Source organism: Clarias gariepinus, chromosome 4, assembly GCF_024256425.1.
Source record: "Clarias gariepinus isolate MV-2021 ecotype Netherlands chromosome 4, CGAR_prim_01v2, whole genome shotgun sequence".
Lineage (NCBI taxonomy): Eukaryota > Metazoa > Chordata > Actinopteri > Siluriformes > Clariidae > Clarias > Clarias gariepinus.
Genome location: NC_071103.1, coordinates 26,313,220 through 26,335,000, shown reverse-complemented (window position 1 = coordinate 26,335,000; position 21,781 = coordinate 26,313,220). Strand labels below are relative to the sequence as shown.

General features: G+C 39.1%; 1 protein-coding gene across 2 annotated transcripts in view; it reads right to left on the bottom strand.

Moving 5' to 3' along the window:
* The window catches only part of rbms3 (RNA binding motif, single stranded interacting protein), a 141,248-nt gene that overhangs the window by 98,449 nt on the left and 21,018 nt on the right, over window positions 1-21,781 (bottom strand). The window contains exons 2-3 of one of the 2 annotated variants that reach the window (XM_053493561.1): window positions 14,771-14,928; window positions 2,198-2,256 (exon numbers count right to left, since the gene is read on the bottom strand). In XM_053493561.1, coding sequence (XP_053349536.1) covers window positions 2,198-2,256; window positions 14,771-14,928 — 217 coding nt within the window. The remainder of the gene's footprint in view (window positions 1-2,197; window positions 2,257-14,770; window positions 14,929-21,781) is intronic. The other variant, XM_053493562.1, reaches the window with a different exon arrangement.

The window sequence follows — 21,781 nt, the reverse complement described above, 5'->3', positions numbered from 1 at the left end:
CTAGCTAACTAATGTCAGTAAAACTTACATTACATGTCTCATGAAAAGGCAGAGAAGATGTTCCATTAGATATGAGTTTTTGCTTAGTCTATGATAATGAAACATTCGATGAGTCAGAGCCAGTAATAATCCTTAACGTGCAGCCTGTCGGCTTATCCATATTCAGATGTACAATGCATTTCAGAGAGCAACCACTCAAAACACCTCAATTATAATAGAAACAACCCAAAATAATACTTAATTATAGTAAAAAAGCCCAGTGTCTGTGATGTCTAACAAGGTTTCAGACGCTCCCTTACTCTCTACACAACCTTCAAGCTTCTTTATATTTTCAGACTTGTGCTTGTGAACTTTCAGTAGGGTTGAAATCTAAAGACTGATTGATTCTCTGTTCAACAATTTCTGTGCTGATTTGGTTGTCTCTTTAGGCTTATTGTTGAAAATCTATCTAAGGCCAAGTCTGAGCCTCCTGGCAAGGGCAACCAGGCTTTGCCTCATATCCTTTGGTACTTAGTGGAATCCATGAAGCCATCAATCTGTACAAGAGATGCTGGACCACTAGCTGCAAAACAGCTCCAATGCATCACTTATTTACTTCCTTATTTAACACTGGGGTATCAAGTGCTTTTCTTGCATGCTGTCCCAGTTTTCACATAATATTGCACTGGTGTGAAAGAATAAAAAGTTAGATTTTGATCTCAATTTTAATTCTAGCGATTTTCAGATTTGAACAGTTCAGGCTCTACAATGTGTGCAAATGCTTCCTGTTAAAGAAGTGGAGGGTCATGGTTGATTTGAATAATAAGCCCAGGAATTGATTTTAAGTTAGTTGGTTTATGGTTCAACATGTTAATTCTCTATGCATTAGCTGCATGTTAAGAATGATAGGAGAGCTTAAAGCTCCGAGTCAGGGAGTCAAACATGGCAGCTGTCTTTTTGTTACACAAAGCAATAAATCAAAGTATGACAAGGTGGACAAAATAAAAAATTCTAAGACACCAGTTATAAAATTCATAAATAATTTGTTCTTGACTAGACTGTATATAAATGAAATTCTTACCTAGGGCAGGTAAGGCATCACTGAGATGGCAATAAAAAGATTATATAAAAATATATCTGCATATTCGCACAAGTCAGCAAAGCCTGGGCGAACTGTAATATGAATGGAATTATTTGTTTGTGTTTTTCTCCTCTCATCCCTTTCCCTCTCTCCTAATGGGCCCAGCTCCCATCAGCTCTGGCACTGGGCCCATCAGGGTGGAGGATTTGCTGGGTGGGGGGTATCTCTGGGAAGAGGAAGCCCTCTAAAGCCTGTAGCGGTTTCCTCTATTTCCTTGCTTCTCTAGGCTGTGATTCAGCTCTTGCTCTCTCTTTCTCTGTCTCTCTCTCTCTCTCTCTCTCTCTCTCTCCCTCTCTCTTCTCTTTTTTTTTTCTCCTTCTGTTCTTCTTGCTCTCTTCCTCTTCAGTGGTTGTGATCTGGCATGTACTGGTTGGATTGAACTTGACCGTAACTAATAAGAATGTGGATTCAATTAACTCTTGTTGCTCTTTTTTTTTTTTTTTTTTTTTTAAAAATGGTACTATTTACTGAATTTTAGCCTCACAACCACATGCATGCACAAACACACACATACAGTTGGAGCAGCTCCACTCCACAGCAGATTGTGCTGCAAGCTGGGTTGTTAGATTCCATCCATAGCAGTGTCTCCTGAAAAGAGGCTGTCTGCTAAATCATCGATTTCGGTTGGACGCCTCCCTCACCCTCTGGCTATTTTTATCACTCTCTCTCTCGGCCCATGTTGTACATCAACACAGGAGAACATCCTGGTCTGTTTCATGCCATCGCCAACCCTTTTAGTCACGCTAACTCTTATCCGGCTGGAAGGGCCACTCAGACAGGCACGCTAACATTCATCCTGTTGTAAAGATTATCCTTAAAATCACTCGCACACTGCTTTTGCATGAGAGCCCGCTTTTAAAATCATGTAAACGATTAGAAGTTCAGCAAGACAGGTGTTGCACTCACACACACCATCCTGAATTCTGGGAGTTGTAAATCAGATGTAGATTACATTAATTAACTCAGATATTTCTGCTCTACCAGCTGCCATGTTCATACTTAAGAGTAAAATCTTTAAAAACTTACTGAAAACCTTCAATTAAATAGTGTACTGTACATTTCAACAACACTACTCACCTTTGCACTGGTTGGTGTTCTTATCAAGGATTGCCTTTGTTGACACTATTTTCCCATACCTGATGAAGACATAAAACACACTGTTACTTAAAGTGTAAAAAAAAGATATTAAATAATAACACACTACACTATAGACCTTTTACAGTCATGTGACTATCATGACGTCAATCACAACAACAGATCATGGAAGTACTGTTTACCGACATTAGGCTCCTGTGGATTTTTGATGATAATTACATTTGAGATGCGTGTGTCAGTGGTACGGTGTGCGTGCATGCGTGTGTGTGTGTGTGTGTGTGTGGGTGTGTGTGCGTGTGCGTGTGTGTGTGTTCTACACTTTTTACAGATTTATGCTAAAGACAGTGTATTGATGTTTCCGCTAAATATTGCTTATTTAAAGGTTGATCCCATCTTTGGAGAGAACAGATATAAAATTTTCCTCTTCATAATTTACCAATATAAAAATTATACTGTATAATCTTAAAACAATAAGTTTGAAGATATGGTAACTTTAAAGGTAGGTGCAGTATGATTGGGTGTGTGCGTATAACTGTCCAGGGTGTTCTCTTTGTGTTTCCTAAAATAATTAGAAGCAGCTGACAAAGTGGACTGATCCACTTTGAAATATTTGAGTGGACTAAACCAAGCCCTTAAAATACTGAAGCAGAACTGATCCCTAGGTGAACATATAAAATATATGAAACCTTAGTCCTCAAGGACTAAATTTACAAGCGCTTTAATTTCATTTCTCTACCATGACTCTACGAATCAATGTCACAGAAGTATGAGACATTTATGTGCACAGAATCTGAAGCATGCTAAATCATTGGCAATTCATTAGCAATGATAAACCTGTGCAGGTACTGCACAATGTCTGAATGATCACCTCCCTCCCAGTCCATCCCTTGCTTTTCTTTTTCTTTTCTCCTTCTTTCATCAGAGAAGGTAATAAAGTTTCTTATCTGCTCTGTATCCGCCAGCAGAAAAGGATGACTGATATAAGAAAGGCCCTCCCTATGTGACTTTTAATTAATGTTTAATGTGTCTCCTTCCTCCAGGTAAGACGAGAGAGTATATTACTCTACTTTTATGGGGACGGAGGCGTTTAATAAAGGAGGGATCATTTTGCTGTCACTGTGAAAAGCGCTGGCCCATCAGGCTTTCATGCCACCAACGTCGCTGAAATGGCAGCTAATTCATCTCAACCACTCAAATCTCTGGCGACTCGACTTAGGGTGAGCTCTACAGATTAAAAAAAGAAAGTCTAGAGGCATTTTACATGTCTGAATCATATAAGGTTATGCCATTGCTACTTTGCACAGAAAGCACAGTAAAAACTAAAATGTTTACAATGCTGTGTTGTACGTTCATGCATAATGCATAAATACTGGTTTGCACATCATTTAATCATTTTGATGTAGATATTCACAGTTTTGGGATGTTTACACCAAGAATGTTGAAGCTATTTGGACATTTGTCACATGTTATGCAGCATGTCTGTCAGCAATGCTGCATGAGAGAAGCACCAACACAACACGTGACCGCACTGTTTGAGCCTCTGTCATTTCTCCTTACAAAGCAAACTCTAGCCAAAACAATGACATCTCAGTTGAATGAATGATGAGAGGCACCGGGAGCATAATAAAACTGACATTGGTCCTAGGAGGAGTGGAGGTAATATGATTAAACATCTACTTGAAAGCAGGCATTTTCAAAATTGTCCTGAATTGAGCAAACAATGAACAGGCATTCTGAGTCTCAAATGCTTTAAGAAAAATTAACAAATGTCTTTTAAAGAACCTCTAGATTCCTGAGTTGGTATTCTCTTTGCACTGACTGGAGCTGCTCTGGAAGATGTTGTTGGATCATGGGAGGGTTTTAAAATTGTAAGCACTGGGTTATATACAGTAGGATGTCGTTGTATGCTGTGGTCTTACAGCTTCCCTTCAACAAATCTTAGACACCCAAACCTGTTTACGTATGGCAGCACCTCTGTGCACAAAACAGTTTGTCAAGGCTGGATTGGAAGACGAAGAGCGGTCTAAACAGAGCCTTGAACCCCACACAACAGCTTTGAAATGAACTAGAATGTCACCCAACCAGGCCGTATTGCCAGACACCAGAGCTTGGCATCATTAATTCACCTTGACAGCCATGAATTCCCAGAGAAGTGGAGATTATTAATATGGACACCATTCCAAATCCACCATTAGTACCCTGTTTATATATATATATATATATATATATATATATATATATATATATATATATATATATATAAAGAAGAAGGAAGAAACTGATTACCCCGAGAAAACCCACCCCAACAGAGAAGTATGTAAAACTTCACTCCAGCTCCAACAAGCATAATGACTAAAATATAGTAAGGGGATAGTACAGAGACATCTATCCTGCTGTTTGTAAAACCTAATTCACAACAGTGTTAATGCCAATTGTTAGTAATTCATTACCTATGATATTCTAGGGATTAAATTCATTCATATAAATGGGTACATTTTAAAATGTCATACTATGGAAATAACAAACTTATGCCTCACCCAGAACAAAGATGTCAACTGGTGTTTTGTTCTGAGTAAATAGAGAATTACCTGCAGAACCCAGATCATTTATATCATAATATAAGTTAAAAAGCTTTTTGGAAGAACTCTGCTACATTTGGAAATCTGTAGCGTTAATCAATTTATTAACCATCAGTCAAGTTACAAACATACACAGAATAAATAGATTAACAGAATAAATGTTTCCTGTGAATTCGTTCATTCCTTTTGAGAAACTGCTTTATGCTGTTCAGGCCTGCTGTACATTTACTGGGAAGGAGGAATACACCCTATACATTGAAGGGCAGCATAAACATGTACACACACTCACACACTCAGAGGGTAAATCAGAGCATATAATCCACCTAACACCACCAATTTTGGAAAAAACAGAATATAGTTATGGACTATTGTATTTTATTCAGTACAACACTGTAATTAGTGTTATAATATAGGGTAATATACCGTTCCACAAATGGCATTTAATATCAACCGTTTATGATTTGCTTGTTTATTCAATCAGTCAACTGGACTGGGATTTGACTGCTGCTAAGCAACACATACTTTGAGCATATTAGTAATGTTGCGTTAAGCTGGTCATCGACAGTAAGTGTAATTAACAATTATTATAACCCCTATAAAAGAGAGTGATGCATACAGTATACTGTAGTTATACTTCTGTAGCTTTATTTCTTTATATAATCCCCTGCTACACTAATGCACTCACTAGTGCTGGGATACCATTTAGAAAGAATGTTTCCTCAGTATACCGGATCCATGATCAGACTTCTTTCTTTACATCTAAAATGCTGGCCCCCCTGGAACTCCTTTAATGGCCCAAGCAAAAGAAAATGGCTTGCAGAATGGCTTGGACTGTATGGGCAATGTAGCAATAACTACATACAATGCCTTTAAAGTGTGTTTATGAATAAATGTGTACAGTTCCCAAAGACATATGTGCCTCTTTTGCAAGTTGGCGACAAGTTATCTATTAATTTTTTTAATGATTGTTATTGCAAATTGTTCATGGGAATGACGGCACCTTCACCGGGATCAACATTCACAGACATATGATTTTCTTTTAAAAATTGCGCCATTCAAATATTTAAGTGCAGCTAAGAGTCTTGTCACTTTTACATTTTCATTCATAAGAAATTTATTTTCAAGTCCTGGTTTAACTTGAATGCCTTTTTATACAAAAAATACAGAACAAGGGAATTACTTGTAAGCATAATATTAATTACCGTTTTATATATTGTTGAGTTTTTTGTTTAACACCAAACACCAAGTCATAAAAGAGTCCAGTAGATGTTAGCGACAGCTGCCTAGAGCTCAGACACATGCCTACAGAGCTTACTCACTGCCTCAGTTCCTCGGCACAAACACACACCTCTATTCACCCCTATTTACACTTTCCTTGGGGAACCAGAACACAGTTTAAAAAAGGATCACTTTATTCCTGTGATCTAGTTCCACCTGGGCCCAGAGGTGCTTCTTTTCTATAATGAGGCAAGAGAGTTAACCATCCCTCATACTGCTCATTCTAATTCTAAATGCCACATTCGTTTAACTGCCATTCTCTATGGTTTATTCATTTATTTTTCTCTTTTTATAATTACAATTCATATATTTCCACTGAAACTTACCAATAAGGGTAAATACTATCAAGTAGAAAAAATACACAGTTGAGCAGTTTAAGGTCTATGACCACCTTGGGATTTAAATTTACTACCTTTAGATCTCTAGTGAGAATCCTTAGCTTCTGACCCAGCTTTGTTTAGAGTAGATTGGATATAGTCTAGAGGGGGTATTTAAAAGAATTTAGGAAGGTCCAGAGACACAAATCTTAAAGGTCTTGATAAGCTGTTAACCTGACAAAACAGTTGCCATTTTAACGCTAGTGATTAGTTTATGGCTATCAATAAAACATATCAATTTAAAGTGGCTATGCCTTGTTTTGCTTTGGTTCATCAGGTCAGTGCTTTTGACTAATTCCATGGTCTCTGAAGAGACATCTGTGACACCTGAAGTGGGGAGACTAAACATATATATCCATGTTCAGCCATTTTAAACAATGCTTTGAAATATTTTGCGTTGTCTAGAACCAAACAGTAACTCAGTAAACTTGTGTTTTCAACTCTTTGTTCAACCCTGAACCATTGGGCATTGAACCATGAACCATAGACAAGTGTCACCCTGCTACGCCCTTACATCATAAGCTCTTTTCTATGCTCTAGATCTTCCAAACTTAATGCAGGTGGATGATTCTTACAACTGAAAATATTTACTCTAACCCTGATTAGGTATACGATGGCAAGTGTGTTGGTATTTTCCCACTCTTTAGAAAAAAAAAACAGCACTCTTAAGCCCAACATGTTATGACAGACAAGACTGGGAACAATTCCCCTATGATTTCGTGCATCACCAGGACCAAAATGTATTTTGTGTACTCTGCTCTCAACCATCGTGTGAAGTGCTAATGATAGCTCTCAAAGGGCCCTCACATACTCTGATCTTCGTGTTTATGTCTCTCTAGAACGCGGGCAGCCACGATGCTGGGCTGTTTGATGTCTCGTGCCGTGAGATGTGAACTGACGTCTTTCCCTGTCTTTCAACTCTCATCCAGGTGTGTGTGAGGAATCTCTTAATTGGCTACCAGTGCAGCTGTCTTGTCCGACATAGCGTTCATCAGTTGAGTGCACAGTTGAGCATATGTCTCCTGTTTGTGGATTTGTTCACTCTGGAGGGGATTTCTGACTGTGCATGCTTTCAAAGTTGAGCAACTATGCAGCAATTAAAGCCAAAAGTACTTATATTACTTGACAATATTTCACGAATTATATGGAAATAGGACGTGGCGTGAGTGGCATTATGAGGGAGAGTCCAAAAGATAGGAGACAGCAGGTATATGACACTAACAGATAGAAGAAGATGGGGCTAAAGGGATTTAGGCCCCCCTCCCTCCTGCCTCACTGATGATACGTACAAGCAGACAATCATCTGTTTCAGGACAAGTGAGAATGCCAGTGAGCTAGTGCACTTGAGTTTAAAATTACAGCACAGTAGCCTCTTTGAATCAATTCCTGTGATCCCTCGAGGTGCCTTTGAAAGAAAATGCAGCATGTCTAAAGGTAGAAAGTTACATCTAGCACTTGATTGAAAATTCTTTATTGTTACATCTTTTTAGATATATTATATGGAGAACATCTTAGGAATCCTAAGGTAAATTATTCTGCAACACTGTATGAAATATTTTTAAATGTCAAGCTTTCGTTTCTTAAAATTGTTATTATTTAAAAAATTATAATCAATTAACTATACTTAATATAGTTTTTAGCAAATTAACAATATAGAGAGGATTTTTTAAAGTATATTCATCTGTATTATTTTTTTTTATATGCAAAGTTTTTAAGTAAATAAAAAGAAATGAGTTTGCATGTTCTCGCCGGGATCAGTGGGTTTCCTTCTTTTGCTCTGGTTTCCTTCCATAGCCAGAACCCCCCCCCCCCCCCCCTCCAAAAAAAAGCACATATTGAGTGTGTGCATGTGCATGTGTGTGTATGTGTGTGTGTGTTTCCTGCAATGGATTGGCACCCAGTCCATGGTGAAACCCATTTTGTGCGCCAAGTCTCCTGGGATTGCAACCTTCTACAGGATAAGTGGTACAGAGAATGAATGATTGATGTTTAACTATGATATACATATACATATGTACATATATACATGATACAAGATTTGCATTAACCAATGTACAGAACACAAGACATTGTCCTAAGTCCATCAGAGGCCAAGAATTTTACCACAGCCATTAAATGTGGATTTATTTTGACCTAAATTAATATTTATGGAGCACCTGGGTGAATGAAATTTTGACATTTACCCTGTTAGGCCATTCACTTTCAGTAAATATGCCACAGTACCAAGTATCATTGTTTGGACACACCAGTCAAATGTTTGCTAAAAAAAATTATTTTGCTACATTCGAGAACGATTCTGGGTATTTAAAAATGATCAAATAACACATATGGCATTAGGTAATTATGTAACAATACAACAGTCACCTATTTTAAGACATGAAGGTCAGCTGTTCTTGAAGTTTTTGGAGGAACAATTGTCAAGTGCTTTTGCCAAACCCATCAAGCACCATATTGAAACTGGCGTCCTTGAAAATCTTTCCAGGAAAGCAAGACCAAAACTTAGCCCTGCTTCAGAGGAGAAGTTTATTTAGAGTTGCCAGTCTCAAAAATCACAAATTAGCTCGTTATGAAGGCTTTACAGAGCAGAAGTAGCCAAGATATCTTAACATCAACTGTTCAAATGAGATTATTGCACGTTATGTTTTGCAATGTAGAAAGAATTAAAATTCAGGAAAGACCATGGAATTAGAAGCTGTGTAAAAACTTTGGCTGGTATTGTATATGGCCAAAAGTATATACACCTGACCATAACACTCATATTTTCTTGTTCAACATCTTATCCGTTTTTGCTGTTATAATATCCTATAAACTTATGTGAAGGCTTTCCATTAGATTCGGGAGCGTGACTGTGGGGATTTTCTGCTCATTCAAGCACAAGGGCATTATAAAGCTCAGGCACTGATGTCGGCTGTGCAGATGATGTTCCTGAGGTGCAGATGGTGTTCCAAAAGTGTTGAGTGGGATTGGGGTCAGGGCCCTGCTGGAGTGGGAGAAGAGTGGAACCACTTAAGTTCGTCCAGTCCAACTTTAACAACCATGTCTTCATAAATATCACTTTGTGCACAAGGTCATTGTCATACTGGAACAGGTTTGCATCCTTTTGTTTTGGTAAAAGGATATCTTGTCACAGTATGCAAAGTTATTTTAGCCAATTGTGTAATGCAACTTGTGTGCTGGCAAAACTTTGGTACCACTACATGGTAAATATCATTACCATGAAATATTATTGACCTTATTCATAGCTTTTAAAGTCTTTTTTAGTTAAAATACACTGACTGAATAACTATGATCATTTAGCTAAATGGTTTAGGAAGTGTTTCAACAACAGACTAAAAGTAAAACATAATAAACACTCTCATCATCTTTATTGTTATTGTTAATATTAATATTAGCAGTAGTAGTGCATGTACAGTATTAACATTAGTGTTTTATAAAATGGATGAAATTGATAAACTTATGCTATAAAAACATAATAGTATAAAAAGCAGAATGTCAACTAAATAATATAAAAACTGAAATGCATCTAGATAAGGAACTGATTTATAATTATACTTTAATCTAAATTAAAGTTTAATTGAATTCAGGGGTCTCTGGAGATTCCCACCCTTACTGGAAATAACAGAGACGAATTTGTAATGTGGTCATGATATCTGGCTTTAATCAACTACAAATCACTATAAATGTTGATAATAATTAACTCGGTAAGAGTTAATGAGATAAAGCGCTTACCAAATTAAAACAAGTTGCATAACCTCCAAAAAGTATTTAGTCATACACCAAAGCCATAAACCTATTTTAGGGTGATTATAAATTATGATGTAGTGACGCGTGTATAAATCTACTGAAGCTTGGAAGCACAGCTTTATCTACTGTACCAACTTCGGTGATATCTTATGTGTCGACGCTATGGAAGGAAACAGTGACAAGGCTAATGCTATAAATAAAAAGCTCATAGCCGGGTAAGAACCTTGACCTGTCACTGGTCTTGTCACAAGAAGGGAAACAATATGCATGCTAAAGAAGGCTGAATGAAACAGGCTCTGTGTTTCTGAAGCCTGTGTCAGATTTCCCCTAAAGGCCTCAGAGCTCTGTTCACAACATGGCAGTAAGGCACATGGGGGACGTTCCTCCAGTCACTCAGTTAGTCAATCAGGCAGGCACACACACACACACACACACACACACACACACGGAGAGAAAGAGATATGTACATTACTGTGTGGCCTTTTTTCTAGCCTCAGGGAAAATGCCTGAGTGTTTAAACAATGTGGAAGCAAAGCAAAAAAAAAAAAAAAAAAAATCAATTTCTATTGTATGTGCAGATATTTTTAAATAAGGTGGTGAAATTTCCACTGCAATAAAAGTATTTAAACATCCACAAAACAATCAGAACCACATTCCCCTTGTGAGAGCGCACACAAACCTACACACTCACACAAACTCACACACTTACACACACACGCACACACACACACACGCAAACACACACACACACACACTTTAAAATGTGATTATTTAAAACAGACGTATACTTGTAACTATAGGACTGGCATGGTAATTATCTGGAGCCGTGTTCACCGCCATTTTGCAAACCCTTATAACGGTAATTATTAAGAGGAGGACCACCTCAAGAACCACCAAAAGTAACATATATATTTAGCATGACTGTGATTTATATTCATTTATTTATTCATTTATTCATTAATTCCATCAATCACTCATCCATGTGTTTTCCGTAGGTGCTTTATCCTGGTCAGGGTTTTGTTGAATCCAAGACTACGCTGATCATACTGTAATCTGAAAATTTACTAAAGTCTATACACGTTTATATTTTATTCATTTGTAAGGGCAATTTGCCATAGCCAGTCTACCTACTCACATATTTTGGGAGCTTGGAAAAAACCCATAGAACCAGGAGGAAATACCTAATGCTTTGTCCAAATGAACAGGACTTTACCCTTATTTCTCCATACTGCTTATCCTATACATGGTCGCAGTGGGCCTGGAGCCTATATATCCGAGAGAAACTTCTACATTGAAATACAAACCCACATTGCTAATCACTATGCCAAGGTGCGTCCAAAATTTTTAAGAGAAAATAGGTTACAAAATGAGAAGATAACGATGAAGGTGGGTGGTACTGTAGAAGAGGAAATAGTGACAAATAAACCATGAAATCAGAAAAAGGTGCAACATCATTTTTGTCAAACAAACAACTTAATAGATTGACTTGGTTTGTAGCATGTATTTACTTTTTCAGTAAAATAATTTCAGCTGCTTAGCGAATACAGAATGATGATATCTCATCTACACAACCAATATAATGAGAATACAATAACCAAGACGCGACTGTATATGTAATATAAGTCCATGTAATAAAACCATGGTTAAGGATTGGGGAAGGTGTCTGACCGCTGCAGTGTCTATCCAGTAAGAAGACAAAATATAACAACTTAAGTGAAGGCAGTTACCCTAAGGAAAGGTTTCATTCATTTTTCAGGAGCCAAACACAGCCAACAGGCCTAGAGTATGTTGGAGAAAGTTATTTTTGTTATAGCGAAAAAGTGAATAGGGGTTTGGCTAGATTCACCATGACTATGTATACAGTATACAGTATATGTATATTTACATAATTACATTAAATCAATATTATTACTGTTGGTACCACATAAGTTTCTTTATAAAGAACACTTTGATTTTTATTGTTTAATAAGACAACTGAGTAACTTAACAGCTATGAATGTTGGTTAGGGGGAAAAGAATTGGTCAGAAGGGCCCCATACATTTGTTTGCCTGAAGCCCTCACAGTATCTGGAATCACATTTCCATATGTTAGGCCTAAATTAATGACATCGATTCACAAAAAGGAAAAGTACCAATTAATTCTCTTGGTTTCTTTCTTTAAGTGTAAATGAATAACGAGGAAACCAAATGTAATAAGAAGCACATGTTCACCCAGGGCTCATATTAAACATTCATAATTTATAATCAGAGCTTTTATGATGTGGCTGTGGCATGTTTTCAATATTGTTTATCTGAGTAACTGAACGTTGCCAAAACCTGACATGTTTATCTGTTTATCTGTTCTCTCCAGAGCATGTTCTTACAGTATATACTGTGCACTATAGGCTAAAGTTTTCCTAAAAAGGTACATAGTTATAAATATAGAGTATAGGATAATTACCAACACAGTGCAGCACTGATTGTGGTGTGTTTCATAATGTTGACAGATAATGTAACATTAGGGCTTCATTATGAAAGCTACATACTCATTAATTACAGTGTACACACCATCCACTGACTTTTCTCATCTGTTTCTGTCATAATATTCTATGAAGCAAATATTCTGCTCAGCTTATTAGTATAATTCATCCATGAACTTGGTACATTGAGTCAGTTAGTTGCTTTGTTACTCAATATCTCTATGCGCAGAAGTAGAACAAATCATTTTTTAACTTTGAAACAGGAGATAATTCCTCAGGGAACCTCAAGTATTTTTATTGATGGAAAATTGTGTTTCTCAACCTGTTTATTCTGCCAATATAATTTTTATTTATGATTTCAATTACCTATTGCACTAACATTTGAGCCCAAAACTAAAATTTCATTCCAAGGCTCTTTGATAGCCCCCTCTCCACCGCGTTAGTGGGGGGTCGGTTCCACTCGTCCCTCACCCACTCAAGCCTGCTAGTAGGCAGCTGCACCATTTTTTTTTTACAACATAATAAGGAATGCTTTTAAAGTAAAATAGGTTCGACATCAATTCAGCTTCAGAGGCTTCAGCCTTTAAGAGTCTGCTATTGTGCCAATGTCTTAAAAAGTACAGTGCATATAAAATTCATAACAACTCTGTGTTGATAATATTTTTTTTTAAGGAATGAAGAAAGGAAAATGAAAATGTTTAAACTGCTGAGGTCACTGAGATTTCTTTTTCAGATTTTGGCTCTATTGTAGCATCAGCTCTCAAGTCTCTGCCAGGCTTCCACAGAGAATCGCGAAAGAAGATCTCCAAAATGTCAGCCTGACAACAGCACTTCACACAGCCAGCAATGCCACCAAGATTCAGACACTAGAGGACACAGGGGGTCACTGGCACTGGTGTGTGTGTGTGTGTGTGTGTGTGTGTGTGTGTGTGTGTGTGTGTGTGTGTGTGTGTGTGTGTGTGTGCGCACTTGCATGTGTGCGTGTGACTGTGTGTGTGTACTACAGTTTAAAACTCTACAATAGGGCATAGCCAGGCCCACTCCAAAGATCATTGTAGGGTTATGGGAAAAAGGAAAGTGTCATTCTGGACCTTTTTTTTTGCTGAGCCATGGAGGATGAGAACCCCGAGGCGAATCCCTTTGACCTTTCCAAAATGTTACTGCCCGTTTGGCACGCCTGCCTTACCTAATGAAACTTTTATTGCCATGAATTTTTTATTCCAATCCCGCTCCAGGCCTGGGGCAAACCTGGACCGAAGCAGATTAGGACCTCAGAGAGAAAAGGAGGGAACGACCAGGCAAGGTAGCTTAGCAGAAGAAAGGATAAGACGTGAGCTGGGTTCGGCTTAATATGAGCTAATATGCATAAATTTATACTTCACGATGGGTCTTCTGTTTCAATGAATTAATATTGGAGGACAAAGCTTATAAAAACATTGCAGTCTCAGACTGGAATGTGGCTCGCTCAGTATACTGTACACTCTACTTTTAGCCCATAGAGACTATATGGTTGACGCAAAAATGAATTCCTTTAATATCAGCCCTCAGAGATCAGCTGGAATTTGTCAGTCATGAATGATCCCATGTTCACCCCACTGAAGGTCGAGTGCAAGTCCCTTGTGCTTGGCCCTCCCACAGTGCAGGGGGGATGTTTGCAGTGCTGTTGAGAAATCTCTTTGGGGTTAGAAGTATTGGATAAAGTGTCTTGGTTCTACAGACCATTCCTTTCCCCCCTTCCCCGAACAGATAGAACTATATCTGGATGATTCATTATAAGAACTGATTATGCAAGCTGCCCTCTGGTCTTCATGCAGAGTTTCACAATGACTTATCTCCCAAGACTAATGAGGCTGACCCTTATATGGGCCAAGATATTCTGGGAATTTCTGCACATCTATGCCATGTGCTTTTCTTGTCTTTCCTTTAGCTCACATTGGAACAGGATGTTGATATGTGTGTGTGTGTGTGTGTGTGTGTGTGTGTGTGTGTGTGTGTGTGTGTGTGTGTGTGTGTGTGTGTGTGTGAGAGAGAGAGGGAGGCATGTGTCTGATTTTATTTAAACTATAAATGGGCATGAGACAATCAGTGAAAGAAATAGAGAGAGAGAGAGAAACTCACGGTTGGCAGAGTTTGATGAGGTCCTGGTCGGTGGTACCAGGAGGGAGGCCACGGATGTACAAGTTGGTTTTACTGAGCTGCTCCATTGCACTCTGGCTGCTGCTGTTGGTGCTGGGACTGGGTGGAGCCATTGGAGGAGGGGGAGGGGCATAGGACTGCTATTCCACCAGTGATGGTAGATTAAAAGAAAAAAAAAAAGATACAGCAGATGTCAGATAACATACATTCTAAAAATACAATACAATACATTAAACACACACTCGGAACACCTTTTTGGACTTGCTTGCATCATGTAGCAACATTTCATTATTCAAAGAAGGCCCAGGGATTAGGTTTACATTAATGTTCAGGCGACTGTCACATCCAAGAGCCGAGAGATCCTTAAAGCAGGTCAATGAACTAGCTAGCCACATTAGTGTGTGTCTTCATTAGGACTAATTGTCGCAGTTGAGGAAGATGGACAGTCTGATTTACCCATTGACTTGATGGATGAAAGGAGTGGTGGAGGAATGGCTGATCAGCACCATGGTTATCAGTGACTATTTCTGTTGGCTGTGTGATGTTTTTAGTCCAGCAGATAACAGTCATGTTGGATTGTTTACATTAGTGCTTCTTCTTGGTGATAATTTAAAGATAATGTGCGATTCTTTTTTCAAAGTGTTAATGCTTTAATTCTGTGTAATGTATAAAGGCACACTGCGATCGATTCGGTTTAAAATGGTTTCAACAATAAAGAATGTACTGAGCCTAGAATCTGAAACGCATGGTTCATCACTATGTACAAACACTGCATGCACTTAATGAAACATTAATTCATGTCCGGAGTAGTAACAGCATACATATGCATGTAGAGCTCAATGAGCTTAAACGTCAACTGCAAATCGGTTTAACTCAGGATAGCGTTAACAAGACGGTATCAATACCAATGGTGTCAGTGTCTACAAAGTCAGCTGCATCACCATTACCCTGGACTGTTCTTTCCTTGCATGTGCTGTATTCATTAGGATACAATAAAAATAAAACCCATGCCATGACTACTGTATAGACATACTACTGTAGGTCCACTCATATTCATCGGCAGCTGCTTTATCACTCATATTCAAGTACAGGAAGAGGCTTATACTGAAACTGATATTTTGGCATCAAAAGAAAATTCCACACCACATGATTCTTCACTGCATAAATGCAAGAAATGATATGCATTAAAGTGGCAAACCTTCGTTGCCAAAATGAACCCGTTTTATATGCATGCCTCAAATGAAAACTGATTCCTGGATGAATTCCTGGGTATATACACGATAGTAGTCATGAGAGTAAATTGCTGCTTTAGAATCGCTGTCAAAGAGGAAATCAAGTCTTTTTAAGAATCATATAATTTTCCTGCTGTACCTCACAAGAGCGAGAGGCTTCACTCGGAGGGCCGTATCTCATCTACCTGGTGAGCGTCTCATGTAGATTCTCTTTAATATGTCTGTGAGTGTGTGTGTGTGCGTAAGTTTGTGTGTGTGTGTAAGTTTGTGTGTCAGTGTGTGTGTACAAGTTTGTACTCTCCCTGCCTCCGTTTGTGATAATCATTGGCTGTCACAGTGGTGCACATTGGCAAGTCTGGCCTGATATTAATCTATTACCTGTACTTCCCCACAGCCTACAATTACCACAGCTCGAGACAGACAGGTCTATCACAAGACTGGCACACTCTGCAACAATGTTATTCCCACAGCACTGTGCCTCGGGCTACCGCTATGAAAGAAAGCATTGAGTTTTTTTTTTTTTTTTTTTTTTTTTACAAATATGACACACATACAAGAAATGAAATAGGGGGCCAGACACACAGTTGGTGCGGAGGTCTATAAAATTTAAATAAGATCTGAAAATGAGGAAGAAAGAGGATATCTATGCATAAAATATATATAAAGGCATGTGTGCATTGGCACACCTTTCTACACACCTGCTCCCAACCAAACAAACACACACACACACACACACACACACACACACACACACAGCACACACACACACACACACAATACTCAAAGTGCAACTGGCATGTGGAATTCATAAGCAATATGCGTCTGAGACTATAGGCACATGCATGACTGGCAGCCCTGACAGAGAGTGCACATGCATAAATTTATGTGTATGAACACACACACACACACACGCACACGCACGCGCACATGGACACACACACACACACACACCTGATAGTGTGTGTAGTAGTGTTGAAGTAAAAAGCCTTCTTTATCATGGGCTCATTTTACACAGCAAGCCAGGGCCTGGTCTTTACTACATGACGGCATGATGGAGAGAAGTAGTAGTAGAGAGCAAAAGAGCGTCTGATCAAAGAGTTCGCCTCTGAAACCTCTTTCAGCCAATTTGTGCAGCTGTCAGGGGCCAGACGATAGCACATCGGCATGTGTAATGTGTCAGGAGGCGTGACAGGGAAGGCTTTGAAACGTCAAAAGTGCTCATTGCTCCCCCAGCACACAGGCCGTGGTTAGTGACAAGGGGAAAAGCTTGCTGCTTCTATGACATGTTGACAAGGCTGTAACTTTAACATGCACATAAAACATTTATAAATTGCATGACAGAAGATGTATATATTAACTTAAAGTTATAAATGTGTCATGTTTAGCAATTCAAATATAGAAAAGCATTTCTCTGTCACCTGAATGACCTCGCCCCATCTGCTGAAACTACTGATGAGTTTATCCATAACTTCGGATGTAAGAAGGTAAGCTACGGCCTTGAAAAAAATTAAAACAAGAAAGCTAACTAATGTTTGAAGTAGCTGTAACATAACCAGACAAAAGGCCATCTAGTCTGGTTTAATCCCAGAACAGCCAATCCATCATAAATTGTCAAAAAGAGTCAATGCTGGCCATGATAGAAAGGCACCAGAACATCCAGTGCACCACAGCACACAAGTCACAGCAGACAAAGAGCCCAAGACTGCCAACCTGGCCTCCAAACTCCCCAGATCCCACTCTAACCAAGCACCAATGAGCTGTGCTTGCCAAACAAATCCAATCCATGGGGGCTTCAACCCCACAACCCACAGCACCCAAAGGTTCTGCTGCCAACATCCTGGTGCCAGACACTACAGTACACACCAAGAGGTTTTGTGATGTCATACCCCAAAGGGCCAGAGCTGCCACAGTGATACTAAGGCAACCCAAAACCTAGGTGGTTGTATTGTTAATGGTTTTTAATGATATGGCTAATCGGTGTAAACACAATACAAAGGCATCGCAACAGTGTAAATGTGCGAAACAAATAGGAATGTTTAAATTCATTTCACATACAGGTATGTTGCTTTTCTTTTATACTGTAAAAGGCTCTATATGACTAAAGTGGAAATTTTAATGACACTCTGCAAAAATAAACTAAAGTTGAATATCATTGTCTTGTTGACATTTCATGCAAACCCAGTTAAATTACCCAAGAAACTTGTAGTAAGTTCTTCTCGGAATAAAGTTGATGATACTTTCTTGATGATATATAACCAAAAGCCTGAAACCCGAACCACTGCATAACCATTGAATAGTGCATCTTTCCTAAGGTGCCTTTGAGGTTGTATTAAAACAACAGGTCTCAAAACATGTGTAATTGCATACTTTTATACTGAGAAACAGCCTTTACAAAAAAAAAAAAAAAGATCCCACACAACTAATAAAAATATACATTTCAATATAAGTGGTAATTGTCAAGAACTATCTTAATATCTATCCTTAAAAATAATAAAGCAGACACTTTTATGGTATAGCACAGTAAGTCCACTCATCTTACCTCTTTCTTCCCTCCTTTGATTTTCTCTCGTTTTCTCCAGAGTATCTAAAGCTGTCTATCAAGCTCATTAATGCCCATGTCCCTCCTCCTAGCCTCACCACCCTCTCATTTTCTAAGGATAAATCTTCCCCTCCCACCTTCGCTTCTCCTTTAGCTTTTCATTCTGTCACTGTCCGTAGGCCCGGGCTGCGCCGGTGCAGTGCCCTAGTGCCGTCTCAATTTAAGGGTTAGTGATGTGCGCACACATTATCTCCTCTTTGCACACTCAGATAGCCCTCATTTCCCTAAAGAGTCCTCCAGTCACCAAACAATTAGTATTTCTTAGAGAGTACTTCAAAATGGGTTTCAAATGGCTGCTTCTCTTTTCTACCCCACCCTCCTGTGTGTGTGTGTGTGTGTGTGTGTGTGATGGAGAGGGAGAGAGTGCAGGTTTTCTCTGCTATTGTGTACTGACTAGCGAGTTATCCAGTTTCAGCTAAATGAGATTCTGCTCAAGGTGCAAAGGTGTGTGCTTTTATGCATAATGTATTTTTATCACATTGTTGACAGAGAAACAGCACAGCTGTTTTTAAACAAGCCCCATAATGCATTCTCATTCAATTCATCTTGGGAATAACACTTAGATCCTGAGGACTTACCCAGACACACATGTGTTCTCTCTTTCCCAAGGTCAGTGATCGACAGTACACTCTGTGTATGGGACAGAGACATCTCTACTCCTATCACACTCTACCCGAGGGCTTCCTGGGGCTAGGGAAAGAATGCTGCCTATTTTGGGAGCAGGGCTGAGATCCCTTCCTTCCGGACAACAGAAGCCTGGAGGCCAGAGGAAATCCCAAAGACCAGACTGTGCAGAGTATACACATACACATACACACACACACACACGCAACTGAAGCTACGTTCAGCTTTTATAAAGCATGACATTGTCTGACCTGAGGATCCATTACTGCATACATTAGCCCATTAGCCTCTAGCTAATGGCTGTGTGGTGTCTGTAGAAAGACTACCAGAGGCAGCCATTAGGGCTTGTAGTCAATAATCTGCTGCATTACAGTCTGCATCTCCGAACAGATTTCGTAAACATTAGGGATCAGTCAGTGCAGTAAGGTGCAGTAAGTATCCAAGACAAACAGACCACTTCTAAGAAAGAACTGCAGATCAAAGGAGGAGTGTGTTGGTAATGTAAGCATAGTGGAAGAGTTATTAAAGATTACTTATGAGTTTTGACAGTTTTAGGCTTTTAACTTGTATTTTGATTGTAATGATGTAATGTGTATTGTTGTAATGTAAACAGCTCAATGAAACAACAGTAAATTCGTGTAATGACATTGGTAGTCTAGGGCGGTACAGTTGCTTAGTGGTTAGCACTGTTGCCTCGCATCTACAGATTCTCGGCCAGGTTCGATTCCAGCTTCTGCGTGCATGGAGTTTGTATGTTCTCCTCGTGTTAAGTGGGTTTCCTCCAGGTACCCCGGTTTCCTTCCACAGTCCAAAGACATGCAGATAAGGCAGTGTGTGTGTGTGTGTGTGTGTGTGTGTGTGTGTGTGCCCTGCGATAGATCGGCACCCTGTCCAGGATGTACCCTGCCTTGTCTCTCCAGGCTCCCCGTGACACTGTATACAGGATTAAGCGATATATGTAGACGAGGAGTGAGTGACTGACATGTACTGTCTATCCAGATTTATCCAGATGGGATGAGCTGGCGAGCAGATCAACTCTTAAGGTTATGCTACTGTAGAAAATTCATATTAGACATACACACTTATTTACATCCCTTGTTTGTTTCATTCTTTCTTTCTCTTATTTCTCATTAAACTAATTCTCTCTCACATTAATTGTTTAGAAAATGAATACTGAACAAATGAAAAAAAAAAACATGTTTTTTCCACTCATATATCTTACAAATCACAAAATATAGCAGTGGGGTGCTGATGATAATGTCTATTTGTTGTAAAAATGTTCAGAGGTAATGATTACTAGGTTCAATGTTTTTGCTCCTTTTTCTATGTTAAGGTGCATGAATTAAGCATTACCAATTAGGCTTGGAAAGATGGAATTATCCCAGCGTGGGCTGTTCTTCATAACGGAGTCCTGTGGTGAATGGGCTTTCGAATACTGAGAAAGCCTGCTTAAAGAGCCTGCCTCCTACACAAGCCTTTCACTTTTGACCTTTCCAATAAGTTACACAGTGCAGTAGACCACACACACACTAAAGGAGCGCACCTGAGTCAAAGTCTGCTCTATGTGTCTCTCGAAAGTCTCACACCACTCCCCCCCCCATCTCTATCAGCAAGAATGCAGGGACAAACAGACTGGCTTTAATTTAGAAGGAGAACACAGCTCCAGAGGCTGAAACCATCCTCAAGCTTGTTAACGTCAGGCCCACGCTCATTTAATGTCATAAACAAGTTACACAAACATTCAGCCAGACAGGACTAACAACATCCTCCACTCTGGCCTCTCTCACGACACACACACACACACACACACACACACACACACACACACACACACACATACACACACACACGCGTGCGCAGAGAGACTGAGAGAGAGAGAGAGAGAGAGAGAGAGAATGAAAGAAAAAAAGGAAGAAAGAAAGAGATGTGAGAGCGGGTGTCTAAGAGAGAATATGTATTTGTCTAGCATGAACTTACACTCAATCTGCTCTCCAGCTCAACCCACCTACATAATAAATGACAATCTGTGCCTCGTTCCACGCTCTTTCACAGTGACTCATTCACATCTGTGATTTCACAACAGCTACACTACAACATTATTCACCAGAACTGTGTGGCCCTTCAAATATTCTCAAAGCATGAATAATTGAAGGCTCCGTTTTAGCATGAATATACATACACATGCAAATTTCACTTAACTATATTCAACATGCAAATACGGTTATGTCACAGAGCGCACTGCCTAAATGCATTTAAATGTATATAAAATGTGAATATTTTATTTTATAATTTTTGTATAATGTGAGCAGGTGGATTAGTGTATGTGTGTGTGTGTGTGTGTGTGTGTGTGTTCCATCAAGGGTGTATTCCTACTGTACCCCATGCCCAGGGTACTTGGACTATGCACAGGTTCTACTGTGACTGTGGCCAGAATAAAATAGATAAATGAATTGAAATAAAAATGTTTATTTTGAAAGTTGTAATGTGGATTCATTAACCTCCTTCAAAGGAAATTAAAGCAGTGAAGAGGACAAGGTG